General features: G+C 33.5%; 2 protein-coding genes across 3 annotated transcripts; one reads left to right on the top strand and one right to left on the bottom strand.

Moving 5' to 3' along the window:
* The first annotated feature begins 2,130 nt into the window (after positions 1 to 2,130).
* Positions 2,131 to 4,374, top strand: LOC102595023 (beta-D-glucosyl crocetin beta-1,6-glucosyltransferase-like). Its single transcript, XM_006355105.2, has 2 exons — positions 2,131 to 2,845; positions 3,609 to 4,374. Exons 1-2 carry the CDS (start codon positions 2,145 to 2,147, stop codon positions 4,297 to 4,299), a joined length of 1,392 nt encoding a protein of 463 aa, XP_006355167.1. The 5' UTR covers positions 2,131 to 2,144; the 3' UTR covers positions 4,300 to 4,374.
* A 993-nt stretch (positions 4,375 to 5,367) lies between these two features.
* LOC102590333 (E3 ubiquitin-protein ligase CHFR) lies at positions 5,368 to 16,357 on the bottom strand. Of its 2 annotated transcripts, none has more exons than XM_006355091.2 (15): positions 16,154 to 16,357; positions 13,699 to 13,849; positions 12,088 to 12,185; positions 10,891 to 10,949; positions 10,717 to 10,808; positions 10,501 to 10,624; positions 10,135 to 10,221; positions 9,459 to 9,546; positions 9,093 to 9,200; positions 8,820 to 8,920; positions 7,897 to 7,962; positions 7,704 to 7,791; positions 6,499 to 6,559; positions 6,233 to 6,296; positions 5,368 to 5,591 (listed from the first exon to the last, which is right to left on the bottom strand). In XM_006355091.2, the coding sequence occupies exons 1-15, from the start codon at positions 16,212 to 16,214 to the stop codon at positions 5,460 to 5,462; spliced, it is 1,380 nt and encodes a 459-aa protein (XP_006355153.1). In that variant the 5' UTR covers positions 16,215 to 16,357; the 3' UTR covers positions 5,368 to 5,459. The 2 variants fall into 2 exon arrangements, with proteins under 2 accessions (XP_006355153.1, XP_015167678.1); XM_015312192.1 differs by lacking the exon at positions 16,154 to 16,357 and adding an exon at positions 14,330 to 14,602.
* Between the last annotated feature and the right edge of the window lie 2,819 nt (positions 16,358 to 19,176).

Genomic DNA, 19,176 nt, shown 5'->3' with positions numbered 1-19,176 from the left:
GAAGAAAGCTAGTTTGTTGTAGTACTTGCCTATTCCAGAACGGCCATGGTTGTCGGTAAGCATGGATTTTATTTTGGATTTTCCTAAGGTTGATGACATGGCATCTATTATGGTGGTAGTAGACAGGTTTTCAAAATACTTTGTTTTTATCGTTGCTCCTAATTTATGTTCGTAAGAGGTTTCTGCAGAATTATTTTATAAGAATGTGGTTAAGTACTTTGGTGTCCTAGCTGATATTGTGAGTGATACAAATACTCGATCCACGGGCAGATTTTGGTTAGCTTTGTTCAATATGATGAGAACTGATCTGAAATTTTCTACTGCAAATCATCCATAAACAGAAGGACAAACGAAAAGGATTAATCACTTGCTAGAAGAATATTTGAGGCACTATGTGACGGCGAACCAGTGAAATTGGGTTCCATTGCTTGACACTGTGCAATTTTGCTATAATCTTAACAATAATAGACCGAAGGATGATTCTTGTTATTTTTTGGATAGTATAAAGATGTTTTTTGCTCACTTAGATAATATAAGTTGAGGGATGATTTTAGCCCCATTCCCTTGGTGAGAATAATAAATTTAAAAAGTAATGATATGGTTATAAATTTTACTTACGAACTAAATGACCAGTAGAGATAAATATAGAGTTATTTTAACAAAATATAAATTTGTGTGTCAATTTTTATCATATTATGCAAAATCTAAAATCATGATTTTTAAAAAATATAAAATTTCATCTCATGATATAAAATCATGAGATGAAATCAACGTAAATTATATACCCAAACATTGATTTGATCTTACAATCTCATATCGTAATATAACAACACATGGTCAAATGCCTGCTTAATATAAAGAATCAAATAAAAGTGGCAAAGTAAATTTAACTTTATCATCATACAAATATACTTCATAAGAAATCAATTACTAATTTAAGCATTATTCCATTCTCATAGATTTTGCCGCTCCAATCATAACCTCGATCATGCAACATTTTTTTGGCCATGGATAAAGCCTGCACAAAGATTATACCGTCTCAATTTTGTTTAGTTATTTTCAATTTATGATATATAATAAGTTATAGATATCTATTTAGTGGTAAATCATATCACTATGAGTAAATTGAACTTTTAAAGTTGATTTTTTACTATTTATAAAAATGTACTAATTCATTTTGGGTCTGATTAAAAAAAAAAGTAATATAAATTAGAAAAAAATATATAAAAGGAAATAATTAATAAAAATATTTTTTTATATTTTAATTTATTATCTGATTTAATTTAACATAAAATAAAAAATATATTAAAATAAAGGTATGTAAATATTCAAAATATCTCGTAAATATATAAAAAGAAAAATAATAGAGAAATCATCATTTTGTTAGAACGTATCACAAGTTGAATCATTTCTGGTCTCCTGCTCTCATCTGTATACCCTTCTCTTGTGACACGTTTTCTTGTTTTTCCCTTTTGCTGCCACGTTACAGGTTTTATAACTCAGTTCGTCAACAAGATAAAGCTTAAAAGCATATACTCATTCCGTCTCATTTTATATAAGTTAATTTAATTATATATGAAATTTAAGTAAAAAAAAAAAAAAAAAAATAAATTAAAAAAAAAAAAAAAAAAAAAAAACTATAATGATTTGCCAATAGAGAAATCATCATTTTGTTAGAACGTATCACAAGTTGAATCATTTCTGGTCTCCTGCTCTCATCTGTATACCCTTCTCTTGTGACACGTTTTCTTGTTTTTCCCTTTTGCTGCCACGTTACAGGTTTTATAACTCAGTTCGTCAACAAGATAAAGCTTAAAAGCATATACTCATTCCGTCTCATTTTATATAAGTTAATTTAATTATATATGAAATTTAAGTAAAAAAAAAAAAAAAAAAATTAATTAAAATTTATGATCCAAAATAAATAATATATCTTTCAATTAATTTAAAGTTAAATATCTACTTAATAAAAGAGTGTATCATTTTTTTTAAACTAACTAAAACAAATGAGTCGTATAAAATGGAAGGAGTATATATCTTGTATAAAATGAATACATGTCCTAAATTATACAAATGTTTCATGGTGTAATAATTTCATTTCTCACCTTTTTGTTTGTGATTAAAATAAGAGTTCCAAACTTTGCATGGATACAAGAAATAGAAGCATTAGAATAGCAATGTTACCATGGCTAGCTCATGGTCACATAACACCTTTTATAGAGCTAGCCAAGGCACTTTCAAATAGAAATTTCTACATCTACATATGTTCTACACAAGTCAATATCAATTCATTTAAACAAACAATATCTGAAAAATACTCAATTTCAATAAAAATAGTAGAAATTCATCTTCCAAATCTACCAAACCTTCCTCCTCATTACCACACAACTAATGGCCTTCCACCTCATCTCATGTCAACTCTTAAAAATGCAATGGACATGGCCCGACCTAGTTTTTACCATATCCTTACTACTTTGAAACCAGATTTGGTTATCTATGATTTTCTTCAACCATGGGTTCCAACTATGGCTGCTTCACTTAATATACCTTCTGTTCTGTTTTTAACCCCTGGTGCAGCAGCAGGTTCTTATCTTTTTCATATTGGTAAAAAGAAACCTGTTTCTGAATACCCTTTTCCAGCTATTTACTTAAGAGATTATGAGTATGAGAGGAATAGATGTATGTTTGAACCAACTGAAGAGGATGAGGGTAATGATGGATTTACAGATACTCAGAGAAGAGTCAATGGATGCATAGATGGATCATCTCAAATCATATTGATTAAGTCTATTAGACAACTAGAAGGAAAATACATTGATTATCTCTCTAGTGTACATAATAAGAGGTATGTTTCTCTTTTACACTTTTTAGTCAAACTTCGTCCCTATTTGTTTATCTTCCCAATGACTTGATTTCATGTTTATTTTTTACTTTTTCGTATTTTGAATTATATATATTAGTATAAGATTCACATCTCTGTTTCTTGGAATTACATTACTATTAAGGACAGTTTAGTCATTTAAATATTTACAAACAATTTTTAATAATTTATATAGTATCTAGAAATTATAAAGAAAAATGTACAAATCACATTATCACAATAATTAATAATATAGAAAAACATATATAAAAAAAAAATTACAGTCAAACTCTCTAAAGTATCTGTGTCACCTAATTAGGGCAAAGGAGGTAATATATATTATTTAAAATGACTAAAAAAATACTATAAACCACGTTAATTAACAACTTAAAATTTTGAAAAGACATAAAATATTTGATATTCTATAGGTGGCACATAAATGGTAACATAAGGAGTTACATATATTATCTGGAGATCATGTAAAAAAAATTAGTACTATGAAGCATAATAAATTAGCTTACAAAAATAGATTGGCTTTGGAAATTTTATTTACTATTACATAAATTGAGACAAAGAGACAAAGAGAAGAGAGTAATATATATCGGGTTCGTGCTGGCATGTGTTTCAATATTTAGTATCTTTAATAAAAGTTTTGATTCCGCCATGAGTCAAAATCGAAGCTATTTAAACTTAGGTGAAATGGAGAGTTACTAAAAAAAGGTTTGTTGATTAATTATGGCACTTGCAGGTATGTTCCAGTTGGACCTCTAGTCAGATCACCAGAAACAGAGACTGAACATTTAGAGATCATGGACTGGCTAAACAGTAAAGAAAGATGTTCGACAGTTTTTGCTTCATTTGGGACTGAATATTTCCTATCCAAGGAAGAAACAGAAGAACTGGCTCTTGGTCTAGAGCTTAGCAAGGTGAATTTCTTGTGGGTAATTAGATTCCCAGTTGGACAAAATATGAACCTTGAAGAAGCTCTTCCAAAGGGTTTTCTTGAAAGAGTTGGAAACAGAGGAAAAGTAGTACAAGGATGGGCACCACAGTTAACAATATTAAGCCATTGGAGTATAGGAGGATTCGTGAGTCACTGTGGATGGAGTTCTGTAATGGAAGGACTTAAACTTGGTGTTCCAATTATAGGAATGCCAATGCATCTTGATCAGCCATTAAATGCAAAGTTGATAGTTGATGCAGGGGTAGGGGAAGAGGTTGTTAGGGACAAAGATGGAAATGTTGATAGGCATGAAGTGGCAAAGGTTATAAGGGAAGTGGTGGCAGAGAAAAGTGGGCCAAGATTGAGAAAAAAAGCAAGAGAGTTCAGTGAGATAATGAAGAGTAATGGAGAGAGAGAAATAGATGAAGTTGTCAAAGAATTGCTGAACCTTTGTAAGCCAATAACAAGACAGGACTCTGTTGAAATGCTTTGCTAAATTTTCCCTTGTTTTTTTTTCTCCTCCTCTTTCCTTTTTGTTTTTGTAATTTACTTTTTTCCAACAACAAATAATGGAGACAACAACACAGATAGATTTACTTACAGGGTTGTTTAGTCCCGAGTAAGTTATTTTGGAATTATAAATTTAAAGTTCATGTATATGGGATAATTTCATTACTAAAGTATAAATGATGACATAAATAACTTTAGGATTATCTAATACTTTCGATCAAATGTTGGATAAAATAATATTGTATTGAAATTATTATACCTTCCACGGCTCAAGTTAATGTCAATATTTTTGCAATGTTGTATATCTTTGCCATCACATACCTTCTTATGGTTCCGACTTGTTTCCACTCGCTAACCGGTTGGCAAAACTACTACTTTTTTTTTTTGGTTAACTAAGGCGAACAGTACGTATGCAAATTTTCACAATTGCAGTACAAACGTTAACTTACTACTGATATACAAAAGAGATACCGCTAGAAATAGCGGTTTTTCTCACAAATTCACCGGAAATTTACACGATTTTCCATAGAACCATGCAGATGCATAACTAGGATTTTAATTTAAAAGGCCGGGGGTACTATTATAAAATTCAAGATATAAATTTGATCTTTCGGTTCTTATTACTAAATCTGTTAAACTTTTAAAATTATAGGTCTTAAATTAATTCTTATCAATACAGTAATATATAGCTATATTTGAAATTTTTGACCAAAATAAGTCATTACTTAAAATCAATTCATCAAAATAGTATGCTTTTTTGAAATTTTACACAACTAGTATAAACGTAGTTCTTAGTAACGTTTTATGTTATATTTTATTTTTAAAAATTCAATAACAAAAAAATAAAAATCTGACAGAGTAAACGAACATAAAATATTATTGTCAATAAATTTGTTACCGTGAGGCACGTTTTACAGGTATAAGGCATACCAATTCTTGCGTCTTTTGTCAGCTATAGATGTCGAAAGAAGAGTTTTGGAAACTCACCAAGTATGTTTGCCAAGTTATTTTACTTGTACCAATTTATGAAGTGGAAAAAGGAACATATGTAAAGTAAAAGGAAGAACAGAAAAGCATTAGATGTTTATAGTTTGATCATAGATGAATATCACAAAAACAGAATGGAGTTCCCTGAAGTAGAAATTTCTACACATGATTACCCCTCGTCGGCCGGCAGACATGATTTCTCTTCCGAGCATGTTCTTGGTTATGGTGCTGTGTACGACAAGCATATCCATACCAACAGTCTTGCCTTTGAGCATCCTCTGGAGCTAAATGCTGACACCAAAAAACAAAATAACTTACAATACCGGATACAATGTTCAAGATTTACAAGATACTCCCTTTGTTTCATTTTACATGGTGATTTTTAATTGGATATGAACTTTAACAAAGAAAAGGGGACTTCTGAATTTACCATAGGCGGGACCAGGATGTTAAGCTTATAGGTTTGGAATTCTAATCCTCTTTAAGTGGCTGGGTTTCTAAATTATAAATTGTATATATTCAATGGACAATACAGGTCTTAGATCAGAGCTAGTAGGTTTGACCTAACCTATAACCGAAAGCCTAACTCCACCCCTGCTCAGAACTTATGGTCTTAAACATGTCACGACATTTCTATGACTATAAGCGCATGTCATTAATAATAACATGAAAAGTTTAAAGTTAAAGAGTAACCAAATGTGGAACAAATGTAATCTATTTTCTTAACAGACTTAAAAAGGAAAGAGCCATATAAAATGGAACTGAGGGAATAGTTTTATGGGGCGGGAGTTTGTGATCTGCAGTGCTATGCTAGATAAAAGCTTATTATATATTATAGGGAAACTCAACTTTCTAATAAAAGATCCCTTTTACATTTGAAGTAAATCCACAAGAAATAACTGAAGAATCAACAAGGATCAGTGGCAACTTACATGGCTTATCAGTGTAACTCTGAACCAATACAAAAGGAATGAGACTAACTTGTCATAGCACTCGCTGCATATAGAGACAAAGATAATCAGCAAGAAGAATTGGTTCACTGAATGAAACCTCAAAATTATATTGAATAACAGACATTTTCCTAACTTCAGGGAAAAGTAGCCACAAAAGTCAAATCAGAAGCCATCAGGTGCAATATGACACAATTTCCAGAGATACAAAATTCGCATTCAATATCTCCAAGAAGAAACCTACTCACCTACAAGTAGGCGTACGAGAAGTTATCATCTCGGCATGATTCAATGGCATTCTTGTGCGATCTGAAGGAAACAGAAGCACATTTTTAATAGCAGGACAATATTTAAAGAACCTAATCAAGTGCCTTTTTTCCTGATTCACCAACTTTAAATCTAAGCTCATGTTGGTTTCAAACGAGGACTATCAAAGACATGACAAGTAGCAACCACTATTCCTTTTTTATAGGTTGAATTGTAACCAATTGATGTATTGTTTTCACCTCCACTATTTATTATATCATGCTAATCGAGAACATGGTGTGCCATCTATCCAGTATGATTGTTCAAAACTTCAATTTCCCATTTATTTAGGTGAACAAGGAAAAGACATTATTTCTCCTTTAGCTAATAAGATGTAGAAATTTAGAAACAAAGTGGACAATGCTACAAGTTGACTTTGGGTTTCAAGATACTTTCCTTTGATAAAGTAATCAATTTCATTTAAGAAAATGGCAAAAACATGCCTGTATGACAAGGAGTACACTAGAAAATAGACAACTTCATAACAAAACACAGTTTTCTGCAAATGACACCCAACCTTCTATACAACATTAAGGAACCTCATGGGCACCAAAAGAAAATAAGGGAATATTTTACCCACAATACCCAATAGCCCACTGTGCTGCTGAAGACAAAGTGTAAAACAAAGTCTTAGTCACAAGTTTAATACGATTGATCTCCCCCCTCAAAAAAAGGGAAGTGACAATGTTTCTTGGAATGGACGAAGCAAGTGCAATTCATATATATAATGTCACTTGCAGTAGTAAACTGGACAAAGAGAAAGCAAGGACTAAGACACATAGAAGCTCTAGTTACTATAGCAATCAGGAGAAATCCTGCTTCTAGTAGGTACACACTCTGAAAAAAGTGTCTATACTTGTTTCCATGAAGAGAAGTACACGCTGAAAAACAATGTATATATTTGTTTCCATGAAGAGATAAAAATTCTCCAGACTGCCAATTTTTCAAAATGTTTTTACCTCCTATTGGATCTTCCGGGCTAGAGGTGGTACCTTTTTGTCTGAGAGGTGGAGATGAGGATCAAACAATAACAGTCGACTATAGGCTGACAGATATATGCATTTAGAGAGAGAGGAATAAACAATAACTAATATCAACGACAGGACGAAAAAGGAACTGATTCTAAAGTTTCCAACAATCAATTTACCTATCTCCCGCTTATCAAACTTCAAAATCCATTCAGCTACCACATCTTGCAACGACCTTCCCATCTGTCTAATGCATCTTTCAGTGATCTATTAGAGGATCACACAGAGTCAGCAGATCTAGAATTCCAACAAAATTATTGAGAATAATAATAATGCATCAAAAGCACCATAAAGAAAACAAAGAAGCCATACATTTTGTTCATAATGATTCTTCTCATGTGCCAAGGAGGGGATTCTAGAAACTGTACGTTCTGCAATCTGCAAAAACATGTGCATTAATTTGACATATTCTTTAAAAAGCAAGACTTCACAAGTAAATGCTGGAAGAAACTCAACAAATGTATTACCATCATTAAGGAGAAAAAGAACAGGAAAAAGGGGAAAGCAATCAAATGAAGAAACAAGGAGAAGAAATGTCAAATTACAGATCACGTCTTCTCGTTGACCCGTATAATAAGGACCACCGACCAACTTGGAACCTTTTTTTTGCGATGGTGGTATCCAGGCTAGTTTAGGCGGCACCTCAACTATTCAACCAACTTGGAACTCTTTTAGTCACAGAAATGCCAGTCATGGAGTTATTTCCACCCAAAAGTGATTGGAGACAGAGTTATCCTATGTTGTTCGGATTCTTCAAAAATGTCAATGGATGCGTGTCGGATTCGCCAAAAGTAGTGTATTTTTGGAGAATCCGACATGAGGGCGTGATCAAAAGTGAAGAGTCTACGCAACTAACCGGTTATCATTCTAAAGAAATCACAAGGATAAGCAATGAGAAGATATAATCACTGGCCTTTGCACCTATTCAGGTTGGCAATTATTTGTAACTGGCAAAATCAGTGCAATTTCATCCCTAGACCATTAGGTATTTTGAATGTATACAATTTTCTGAAGTTTTAAAGCCAAGCTCCTACAAAACATACAGATGACTGAGTAGAACACAATAAGGTCCTCTTACAGACCCGTGAAATAAATTTCTAAGAATTTAATTTCAACTTAACGTAACATACCAAGTTCAGTTGGAAGTGATGCTCTAAACATCAAAGGTTTCTAACCAGTATAGCAAAACATAGTTTGCACAAATCAGAAAAGTAAACCAGATTTAATGTAATTACAGGCTTGAACGTTTCAGGACTGCAGAGTGGATGTGAGTTGCTTCCATTAACTCCCTGAGAATGCCAATAAGCAGCACAAAATGCTCGATCACATCCCAAACCTACAAAGCCATACCGCCTTAGGTCTCACACACTAAACACTTAAAGAGGAACAGAGACACTGATATTTCAAGTTGAGGAAAGGAAACACATACAATCACAAAAACACAGGTGAGGACTAGATATTTCCTAACAAGAACATAATAACGAAGAGTTTGGAAGCATAGTACTTACAGTGTTGTTGCACTCCAATGTTTGATCGAGAGGGCATCATTCCTCCACATGCTTGACATTGAAGATGAACTGTGCTTTCATTGCACTGATAACCTCCATATTCAGTGTCTGAGTGTAAGCTTCTCAATGTTAGAAAATCGAAGTACATAATTTTAGATGGTTTTAGTTCAATAGTTGAAATACAGAATAGAAACCATAATAAATTTAAAGTCACAAGAGAATAGTATTAGATTCTCTCAAGCTTTACATGAGATTTACATTGTGCAGTAACTCAACAAAGCATTTTTTCTGAATAAGTCAACATGTTTCACTTTATATCAGTTCCCAAATTGCAAATAACACTAGATTGAGGGAAAATGCAATTACCACACTGAGGGCATGAATGCTCCCACCTATCTGCTGCATCTGATGGAGAACGTTCCCTCTTCCTGCGACTTTTTCTACTGCTGAGGACCTGCTCATAGGGGTTAGTATATTTACCAAGTTTAAAAGAAAACAAATTGTTGAGTGTTTATGATACTACAACAACAACAACATTATACCCAGTGAAATCCCACAAGTGGGGTCTGTGGAGGGTACAGTGTACGCAAACCTTTACCCCTAGGTAGAGGCTGTTTCCGAAGGACCCTTGGCTCAAGTGCAGCTAAACAGAGAAGTTATGAGAAGGAAAATTGGCAGCGAAGAAACCATGGCAACTAATAAGGAAAGCAATACAGGGCATACAGAAAAGGAACAGTAACAACAGTAAAATAATGCGTTTATGATCCTAAATATTTAATAACATGTTAATTGGTGTAATTATGGCATATGATAGTCAGTAATCAAAACAGACCACTTAAAATTGAAGCGGAACTCCTAAACATCTACTGCACGGAAAGATAGTTACAATATACGGAACAGCAATACCTGACAAGCCAGTGTAAAGATCTTTGGAAGCACAGGAGCAAGCATTATAATAAGAGTTGGGAAAGAGCACTAACAAAGCCTTACACAGTAGCTGCAATTTATGAAGGCATCTCATATGGTAAGTTAGACTACTTACAAGTGGTGACTTTATTGATGCATTGGAATCAAGCAGCACAATATCTTCACTCGAGCGTTTCAAAGAAGGATCAGCAAGCAGTATATCCTGCATAATAAGGGCATAAACTTTTAACAACTCACAATGAATTAAAACACGCACCTAATGCTTCCACAAAAAAAGATATGCTTAGATTAGGCAAAAAGTTTTTTAATAGAAAAGGCAGAACATAACAGAATTATAACTTGAACAGGATATCACCTATTAAAATGGATTTTAATCCTAAAACTTAAAAAAAAAAAAAAAAAACAAGTAACTTAAAAAGGACAGTTTGTCCAACTGGGCAACTGGAAATAAGGGGAAAAGTAAATCAATTTCACGTCTTACTTCCTCAATGTTATGCAAAAAATGGTTCCTTCCAACAAAATGTACAACTGCTCTACAATGGGGACATAAAACACTTGAACGCCTCTCTTGGGACCTCCTTAACCACTCTGAAAAGCATCCATTACTGGAGATTGAAGAACATAAATGATAGCACATCTAGTCAAGGATCAAAATCCAAATGGTTCTTCAAACCACTAAAAGATCTAAACCACTAACCAGAAATTGTGAAGGCAAGGTGCAGCTGTGACAACATCATGCCAGATGTTCAAGCAGATACAGCATTTTGCATACTCGACATCGAGAGAAATCTAGCATAACAATAGCCCATGTGACACAACATAAACTGATAACAGCGAACTGATACTGTTGCTAAAAGGTTACATAACTTACCTGTATATATCTGCGAGATTCCTCAGTAGGCATTATTTCGAATCGGTATTTCACATAACCTAACAACATTGAAGCATAATGCTATAAGACACACATCATTCCCCATAAAATATGCCATTCTAATTCATTCTGAGTTAAAACTTGGGATGAGATTACATTTCATAAAATGATGAGAGTGGATATATTCTTCATCAAATCCTCCTTGACCTAGTTATCTATTCAAATGGCCAACTGAATTCAATCTCTAGCTTGTAAGTTCTTTTTCCTTTTAAAATGTAAAAGTTTTATTAATAAAGGTACCAAGAAGGTACAGAAACAAACATCCCCCCTACAATAGATTCATGTTACACAATTCCCAAGTGAATCCAAGAAATCCATATATTGATCCATATTGTCTAGCAGACTCCTCTCACACCAAAAAATAGACTGTGCAGACAAAGGTTCCTGACTCTAGAATATGGTACTTTTTGTTCTCAAAGCAAGCACTATTTTTATCAGTCCAAATAGTCCAGAAAATACACAGAGGGATAGTCCTCCAAAACTGTTTCTGGTTGTTTGCAATCTCCTACCCTTTCCAGCTATCCCGCATACTTCTAACATCTGAAGGCATTAGCCAAACTACACCACATCTATAGTTTCTAAGTTAATAGAAACATATAATGACCAGGTAAACATCTTTTAAATGGCAGTACAATTGAAAAGGAACATAAAGGGTGCAACCTATGCATGAAATGCTCCAAGGCTATTTTGGGGGTAGGAGGAGAATGAGCATATATTGCACGTAGCCTTCCCCTTATTTCTGCAAATAGGCTACCTCCACACCTCAAACAAATGACCTATAGGTCACAAAAGTAGACACTAGACACTCTACCATTGCACCAAGGCTCGGATTGAAGACGAACGTATATCAACAAATTCAGTATTAGCAGACAATATTTGTATCTAGGGCTATTAGTACAACACTCACATCTAACAAGAAATTAGCAACTTCAGGATTCATATCACTCGTGGAGGAGCAGCACGGTGTTAAGGAGTTCTATTTTCTTTTTATCTCCTGGATAACACACCTAAAAAAATACAGTGCAGGTAATAGAAAGAGGGCAGGTAGACACCAAGAAAAATATTGGAATTCTTAAAAGTGCAAGGCAGATTAATGACTCCAAAAAGGAATATGATAAGTAACAAATAACACCTCACCTTCATCACTGGGACCCAGTGAAATTTCACTGCCACACTTAATTACAGCAGCATGCTCTTCCTGAACAACCGTCTCATCAACAAGAATTTCTTTCAAACTATATTAGACAGAGATGTAGATAGTAAACACACATACAACTTTGGGTGAAACAAAAAGCAAATGCAATTACCCAAGACAAAGCTGCATAGGAAAAGCACCAAGGAAACAACAGACGTCACTGACAATTGTTGAAGAGAACTATTCATTTTTAAACTGCTAGAGTCCACATACCAATTGGCGGAAACAACAAAAGCAAACAATAAAAAAAAATTCCTGATAAAACAGAATATCATTCATTGTACTGAGCGAGGGACTTAACCATTTCAGCTACCATGCTATCTCAATTATGATTCTCTTTACATCCAAAAAAGTATATGGCACAAAAAATATCTTTTTATACCACTTAATCACTTATATTCCTCTCACTAGTGACACTACTACGACATAGTTTCCTATTTCTTTTGTTCCAACTTAGCCAAAATAATGCAAAAGGCATAGTTCTCCATAATGTTGTTTATCTCCTTGCCACCTCCAGCTTTGATCGTTTCTTCTACAGTCTCTAGTGCTACCCAATCAATACTAATCAGTTAACACGCAAGATTCCACAACTATGTAATCATTTACAACATAGCACGATGTGTAAGTATCTACTCTATTTTATTTACACAAACAATATCAATTCCTTACAATTCAACTTCTCTTATTAAGTTATGCTCCATTAATATTACATCCCTCATATACAAAGTGAAAGAATAACCTTCTTTCAAGTTTTAATGTGCCACAGTATCTTCCACACATCTCTTCCAATCCCCCCTCTGATTATTTCCCGTCAAGTCCCTATACTATCATATTCTACCCAGTGCACTCACAGAAGGCTGGATCGATCGGATGAAGGATTGATGATCTTTGCCCCTTGTCATTAAAGATAGTTGAACCAACAGCACCAGGACCATTTGACCATGTATTTCTATTCAAACTCCATGTAGATTATGCATAATGCTGGTGAGTAATAGCATCATAAGAGAGATTGAAGATCTGGTTAAGTGAATATAACTACAGGTTCAATCTCTTCATAGGAAAAAATGCAGCACCAAGCATTCTTGGGTCTAGGAGCATTAGTCCGAGCAACTTCAACTAATAAGCTTACCAAGCATGCATCAAGAAGTTACTTAAGCAAATTAATAATTTATGGAGAGAGAACTCAAGGATTTTAAACCCAAAAACTAGGATTCCCTTTAGCTGATACCAAATATACCACTAAAGACCAATTACACGACACTGGCATGCATCTCAAGTACATGAACAAAAGTTTTATCATTACATTCATTTTTTATTGAGGGAAGGAAAGAGTACCCATTTAGCAGCATAATTCTAGTATTTTTACTTCAAAAATCAATTTGGGCTGGAGAATGCAAAACAATCTAAAACCCAATAACTGGGTGGAAGATCACAGTTTATCTTCTATTTTGTTAAATAGATCCATAAAGAAGTTATCTTAAACCATATACAGGACAGCATGAACCAAATACGCTAGCGCAAAATGAAATATTTACACAACCAGAAATGTTTACCTTCTATTTTGCATCATGGCAGAATCTAGATCCACATTCCTTGTTATCTTACACCAATCTTGCTTTTCAGAAGAAGAATTCTTTACTTCACTGCATATGACGGTCTCCTTCAACCTTAACTCAATTTCTGAATAGCGAGAATCCGTTGGTACTATATTTATAAGGACAAAATGCTAGTCAATAAGCAACATTTATCTCAGTTTTCATCTTCCTTGTACTTCTAAAGAGCTAAAATCATCAAACAAGAGAAGAACGAATAGTGATTCAAATAGAAGTCTATATCACTGCACAACACAATTAACAAAGCAAATCAAGTATCACTAATATCAACTAGAAGAAAAGCATGGTGTATCCAGACTCCAGAGATTGAGGTACCTAATATTGCAAGACTGTATGGTATTATAGGATGCATAATAGGTTCCTTATCTAATAGCTATTTTGGATCTTCCTTTGGTAGCTAAACAAAAAGTTATAGTGGGTGTCTTTGAGAGGTGTGAGAAAAGACTATCCCTTGAGGGTAAGCTAGCCTTGACTAATAGTGTCTTGGATTCACTTCCTACATATGCAGTGCCATTATTTCCCTATACCTGTGAAGTAGAGAAAACACTGGACAAATTGAGAAGAGACTTACTATGGGAAGGCAACAAAGACAAGAAGGTTACAAATGAACCACAAAGCACTCCCTTGCCATAAAAACATATCTGCAGATCAGAGTCTCCATACAACGTGGCTTGTTTCTCTTGGTTGGTAGCAAAAGATGCCTGCTTAAGCCATGAAGTTATAGAAAGAAGAAGCTTCCAACTTTGCAGCAGATGCTGGTTGAGTGGGTTGAGAAGTGAAAGCATTGACCATTTAATGTTGCACAGTCATGTTTCTAACCAATTGTGGCAGTTATTTTTCTGGCATGATGAGACTACAGTAAGAGTTGCCTAATCAACAAAAGAACTATTGAACTGTTGGAATTGGTTGGATAAGCAATCTCAAACTTGCAACTAATGTAGTTCAGTGCTCTCTTAATGCTATTCTGATATTAATAAATCTAGTGATTAATAAATCAAGTAAAACCACAAAATTGAGTGATAAGAAGACGAGCACAATTCCTAGTCATCTCCATCTATGGCAAAGTTGGTTCCATGGCATTAAGGAAATGCTGCAAAAGGATAGTGATAGATCCAACACAGTGGTCAACCTCAAAAATCACACAAAGTATTAAACATAATGCTACGCTGATATGAATCAAATCACTGAACATCACCAACATGCTTGTGAAACGGGAAGGGGGTTGAAAACAGGCTGCTTCCTTGCATCCCTCCCCTCAAACGGGAAGGGGTCAAAGGATTTATCTCCACAAAACTCTCTTTGAAGGAGCAAACCAAAATGTTTCCTAAAAATTTGAACTTTTAAAGAACAATTGTCGTTTTAAGTCAAAATCAAAATAAATAAGAACAATCCTTTTAATTCCATTATCTGCTGTAAGTTTCATAGACTATTTGGAATTTTCTGGTCACACAAGACTGACATGTTTTAATATGAAATATAAGCAAATATCTTATGCCAAATGCCATTGATCAATGATACTCTAGCAAAGCTCTGGTGTTGTAGAACACAAACTTTTAACACATAACTGGATATCCTATTTTAACCAACTCCTGTTTATTTAATAATAATAACATAAGCAACATAAAGATCATGCTACAATTTCAAGATATGGGAAATTCAGAGCATAGATTCAAATGTAATATTTGATGATCTTATATGTGAAAATTTCCCCCGAACCTTTTCCCTTCAAGTAATTCACATTGAATTAATATTTAAAATGAACTTATTCTGATGTAGCCCTAATATTTAACAATGTAAATTGCAGGATTTGGTGTCTCCTCTATATAAACCCTATCGGCTGTCGATGATTTTATATGTTCACGGCATTTCACCATTCTATCATATCTTGGACTCACAGATAGTTAATCAATCCTCCTTCGTCCTTCCACAAAGCCAAACTACATGGATTATGCACTTCCAAAATGAAATCACACAAATGCACTAAGTACATAAATCAAAAGCAATTTAATGAAGAACTAATATGGAACAATATACAATATATTACACAAAATTAAACTGTAATAAGCAAATAGCAGGCTACTTCAACCACTACCATACTTGAAGAAACCTTAAAAATATTTTCTTGGACTCTCTTTATCACCCCACAAAGTAATCAAAACATTTCAGCATTGACATTTAAAGAAACCATCGTTGTGAGTGTAACGGAAATTCAAGTTAACCCCTTTCATGAAATAAAGAACATATTTTGGTGTTACAATTCACAATTTTGATACCCACGAAATTTTAATTTGGGTCAACCAAAGAAAATCGCAAAAAAAAGAAGAGGAAAAACTTACAAAACGTGACATTTGACAACCCTTTATAAAAGAAAGAAAATGTAAGGAATGGTGCTTACTGAGTTTGGCCCATACTTCGTCTTCGGGAAGTTTAGGAGTAGAGCTTTCTCCCTTTTCCATGGCTGTTTAAGGTGAGAGATAAAAAATAAAAAAAGTCGAAGAGTTAATATATACTAGTAGAGGAGAGAAGATTGCAGTGGAAGGAAGGAAGGACATTGAAATTAGTCAGGAAGTCATCGATGTGGGAGTTTCGCCGTGCCATTTTTTTAGTTTTGCAGTTTTGCCCCGTTTGAATTTACACCAAGGCCCCACATTCCTAATCATAAAAAATGACAAAAATAGTCATACTATGTTTAGGTTGGTGCAAGAGATATGACATGAAATTTATTGATTTGAACTTAGAAAATGTAATTTGAATATTACCTCTCCTATTTATATGTCATCCTTATTAAAAATTGATGATGTTTAATATTTACTTCATTCAATAATAGTTGTTCATTATATTTTGGGATGTCCAACAATACTTGTCCACTTTATGAAATAAGTGGATAATTTTACACTTATTTCCTAATTTGATATAATAATATTACTCTTCTATTTATAGTTTCTTAAGAAGTGTGCAAAGTCAATAGTGGACAACTATTGTTGGACAGAGGGAGTATTTGTCATTTTACAATATCAATGCATAAATGACACTATTTTTCCGATTTTTTCCTTGAGAGTTATTAGTCTTTAATGTATGAATTTGACCAACATAGGAAAACTAAATAATTAATTCATGTACGTTGGTCAATTTAATTAATCAAAATAAATTATTTTTGTTCATTTATTGAAAAACTTGATTTCAAGAGAATACTAAATAAGTATACAATGGTAAACTAACATAGTTTCTTACGGGACGTGAAATCTAAAATGGTGACATATAAATAGGAACGGAGAGAGTATTAAAGTGGTGTTTCTGTGGTAATTATGGAAATCTCATCATTTGTAAAAATTATTAAAATTTTCTCAACTTTTATATATTTTTTACCAATTAAGCAAATCATGGTTCATATATAGGGTAACAAAATATTCTAAACCGTCACAATAATAAATTGTATAACTCCATGTTTTTCTTATAAACTAGTTAGTGTACGAGTTTTGCAAGTGTATAGCTTAGTGAATATTGTTAAATTTATAATTAAAATTAATAATTTTTTTATATAATACATAACTTAAAATATTTATATTTAATTCATCACAAAGATGAAGCTTACCAAAAATATAAATTCAAGTGAAAAAAAGAGTTTCGATTTTATTTTTAATTTTTTATGTACCTCCTGAAAATGATGAAGACAAGTGATATTGTAACACTTTGGATTTGGAAAGGAAAGAAAATGCAGTTTTGGGTGGTATATGTATCTACTGGTCTCATCTACAGAATGTAGAAGCTCATACGAGCCGTAGATAACAACCAGAGGAACTGGGGAAAATAATTTTTTGAATTCGAGTCCAGTACCCTTTTTATGATTCACCTGGTGAGTCTGTCAATCTTTGTACGAGTTGTAGATAGGCCTCGTAGGTAACCCCCAGACTTAGTGAAATTTTAAAGTTTAAAAGTTGATTCTATGGTTGGTATGTATGGTCCGTAGGAATATCTACGAGCCGTACATAGGGTTCCATCAAAAGCGATTAACATTTGAAATTCCAATAACCTATCTACGGTTGACCAGTACGGTCCATAGAAGGGGTCGTAGATGGGGGCCAGACAGTTATTTTTAAAAGGGCTTTTGGGTCGTTTCCTAATTGTTTTAACTCAATACTATGTCGTTTTAACTATTATCATGATCCCTATATAAACGTTTTTAGTCACAATTAACTCATTTTCAACTTATTCTCCTAAATTCCCTAAAGTTGACCAAATTCATCCTCTCAAATTCTCTCAAATCTAAGGAAGAAGAAAAAGAAGTTGGGGTTTCAATCAAGTCTCAAATTTCTCCATTTTCTTGGGCTTAAAGGATCAAGGTATATGTGTATTCACCCATGGAGTTTCCCTAGGGATTTCAATTTCCAATTGATCAAATTAGGGTTTCAATTAAATAAATGTGGGTTTCTTCCAATTATGATTAATTAAGTCTTCTAATGCATTATTTGATGTTAATCTATGATATTTAGTTGAAATTGCATTTATTCATGCCTAAATTATGCTTTTCAACCATGATTCTATGATGAACCTATGAACTATGCATTATGATGTGATGAAGATATGCATGTTTTCATGAAGTTATTGTAAATGAATGGGAAAATGCATAAGTACCCCCCCAGCCTATGCCCGAAATCCCAGAGACACACCTAATCTTTACTAAGGTCCTATTACCCCCCCGAACTTATTTTTTTTATTAAATTTTTTTACCACCTTTTTGGCCTACGTGGCTGAGTCCGTGACTTCACCTATGTTAGGCGCGTGGGTGCAATTTTTAGACAACACTGACCAATAAAAATTGACCACGTGTTAAAATAAACTTTATTGTTATTTATTGTTCTTCATCTTTAACTAAGTTTTCTTCTTCTTTATTGTTCTTCATCTTTAGAAAAAAAAACCTCCATTATCATTATCATTCAAGTTAAATTGCTCCTTACTTCGAAAAGGTAAAGTAAAATTTTAGTATATTCTTTATATTTACACCTTTTTATTTCGATTGTTAGTTCTGATTTTAAATTTCTTTCACAATTTTTATGTATAAATGTTAGGGTTATGACAAAATCCGAGTTGAATAAGTTGTGTATGGAGCTAGGTGAAGGATGTCCCTTGCTGAGGGATATTGTGTTGTCTCACTGTCGTCAAATAACAGATGTAGGGTTAAGTTATATTGCTAATAGGTGTACCTTGTTGGAAACTAGCCACATGGTCTATTGCCCTGGTATCACCGCTGCTGGAGTAGCCACGGTGATTACAAGCTGCACAAATATAAAGAAAGTTCTTGTAAAGAAGTGGAAAGTGAGTCCAAGAACCTAAAGGAGAGCAGGATCCATCATCTCCTATCTCTGTGTTGATCTGTAGATCTTTGTACACGTGTTAGTGTAATCTATTCCTTGCAGCCTC

The sequence above is a fragment of the Solanum tuberosum genome, unplaced genomic scaffold, assembly GCF_000226075.1.
Source record: "Solanum tuberosum cultivar DM 1-3 516 R44 unplaced genomic scaffold, SolTub_3.0 scf00192, whole genome shotgun sequence".
Lineage (NCBI taxonomy): Eukaryota > Viridiplantae > Streptophyta > Magnoliopsida > Solanales > Solanaceae > Solanum > Solanum tuberosum.
Note: the sequence above shows the minus strand (reverse complement) of the source record. Positions and strands in the feature narration are given on the sequence as shown.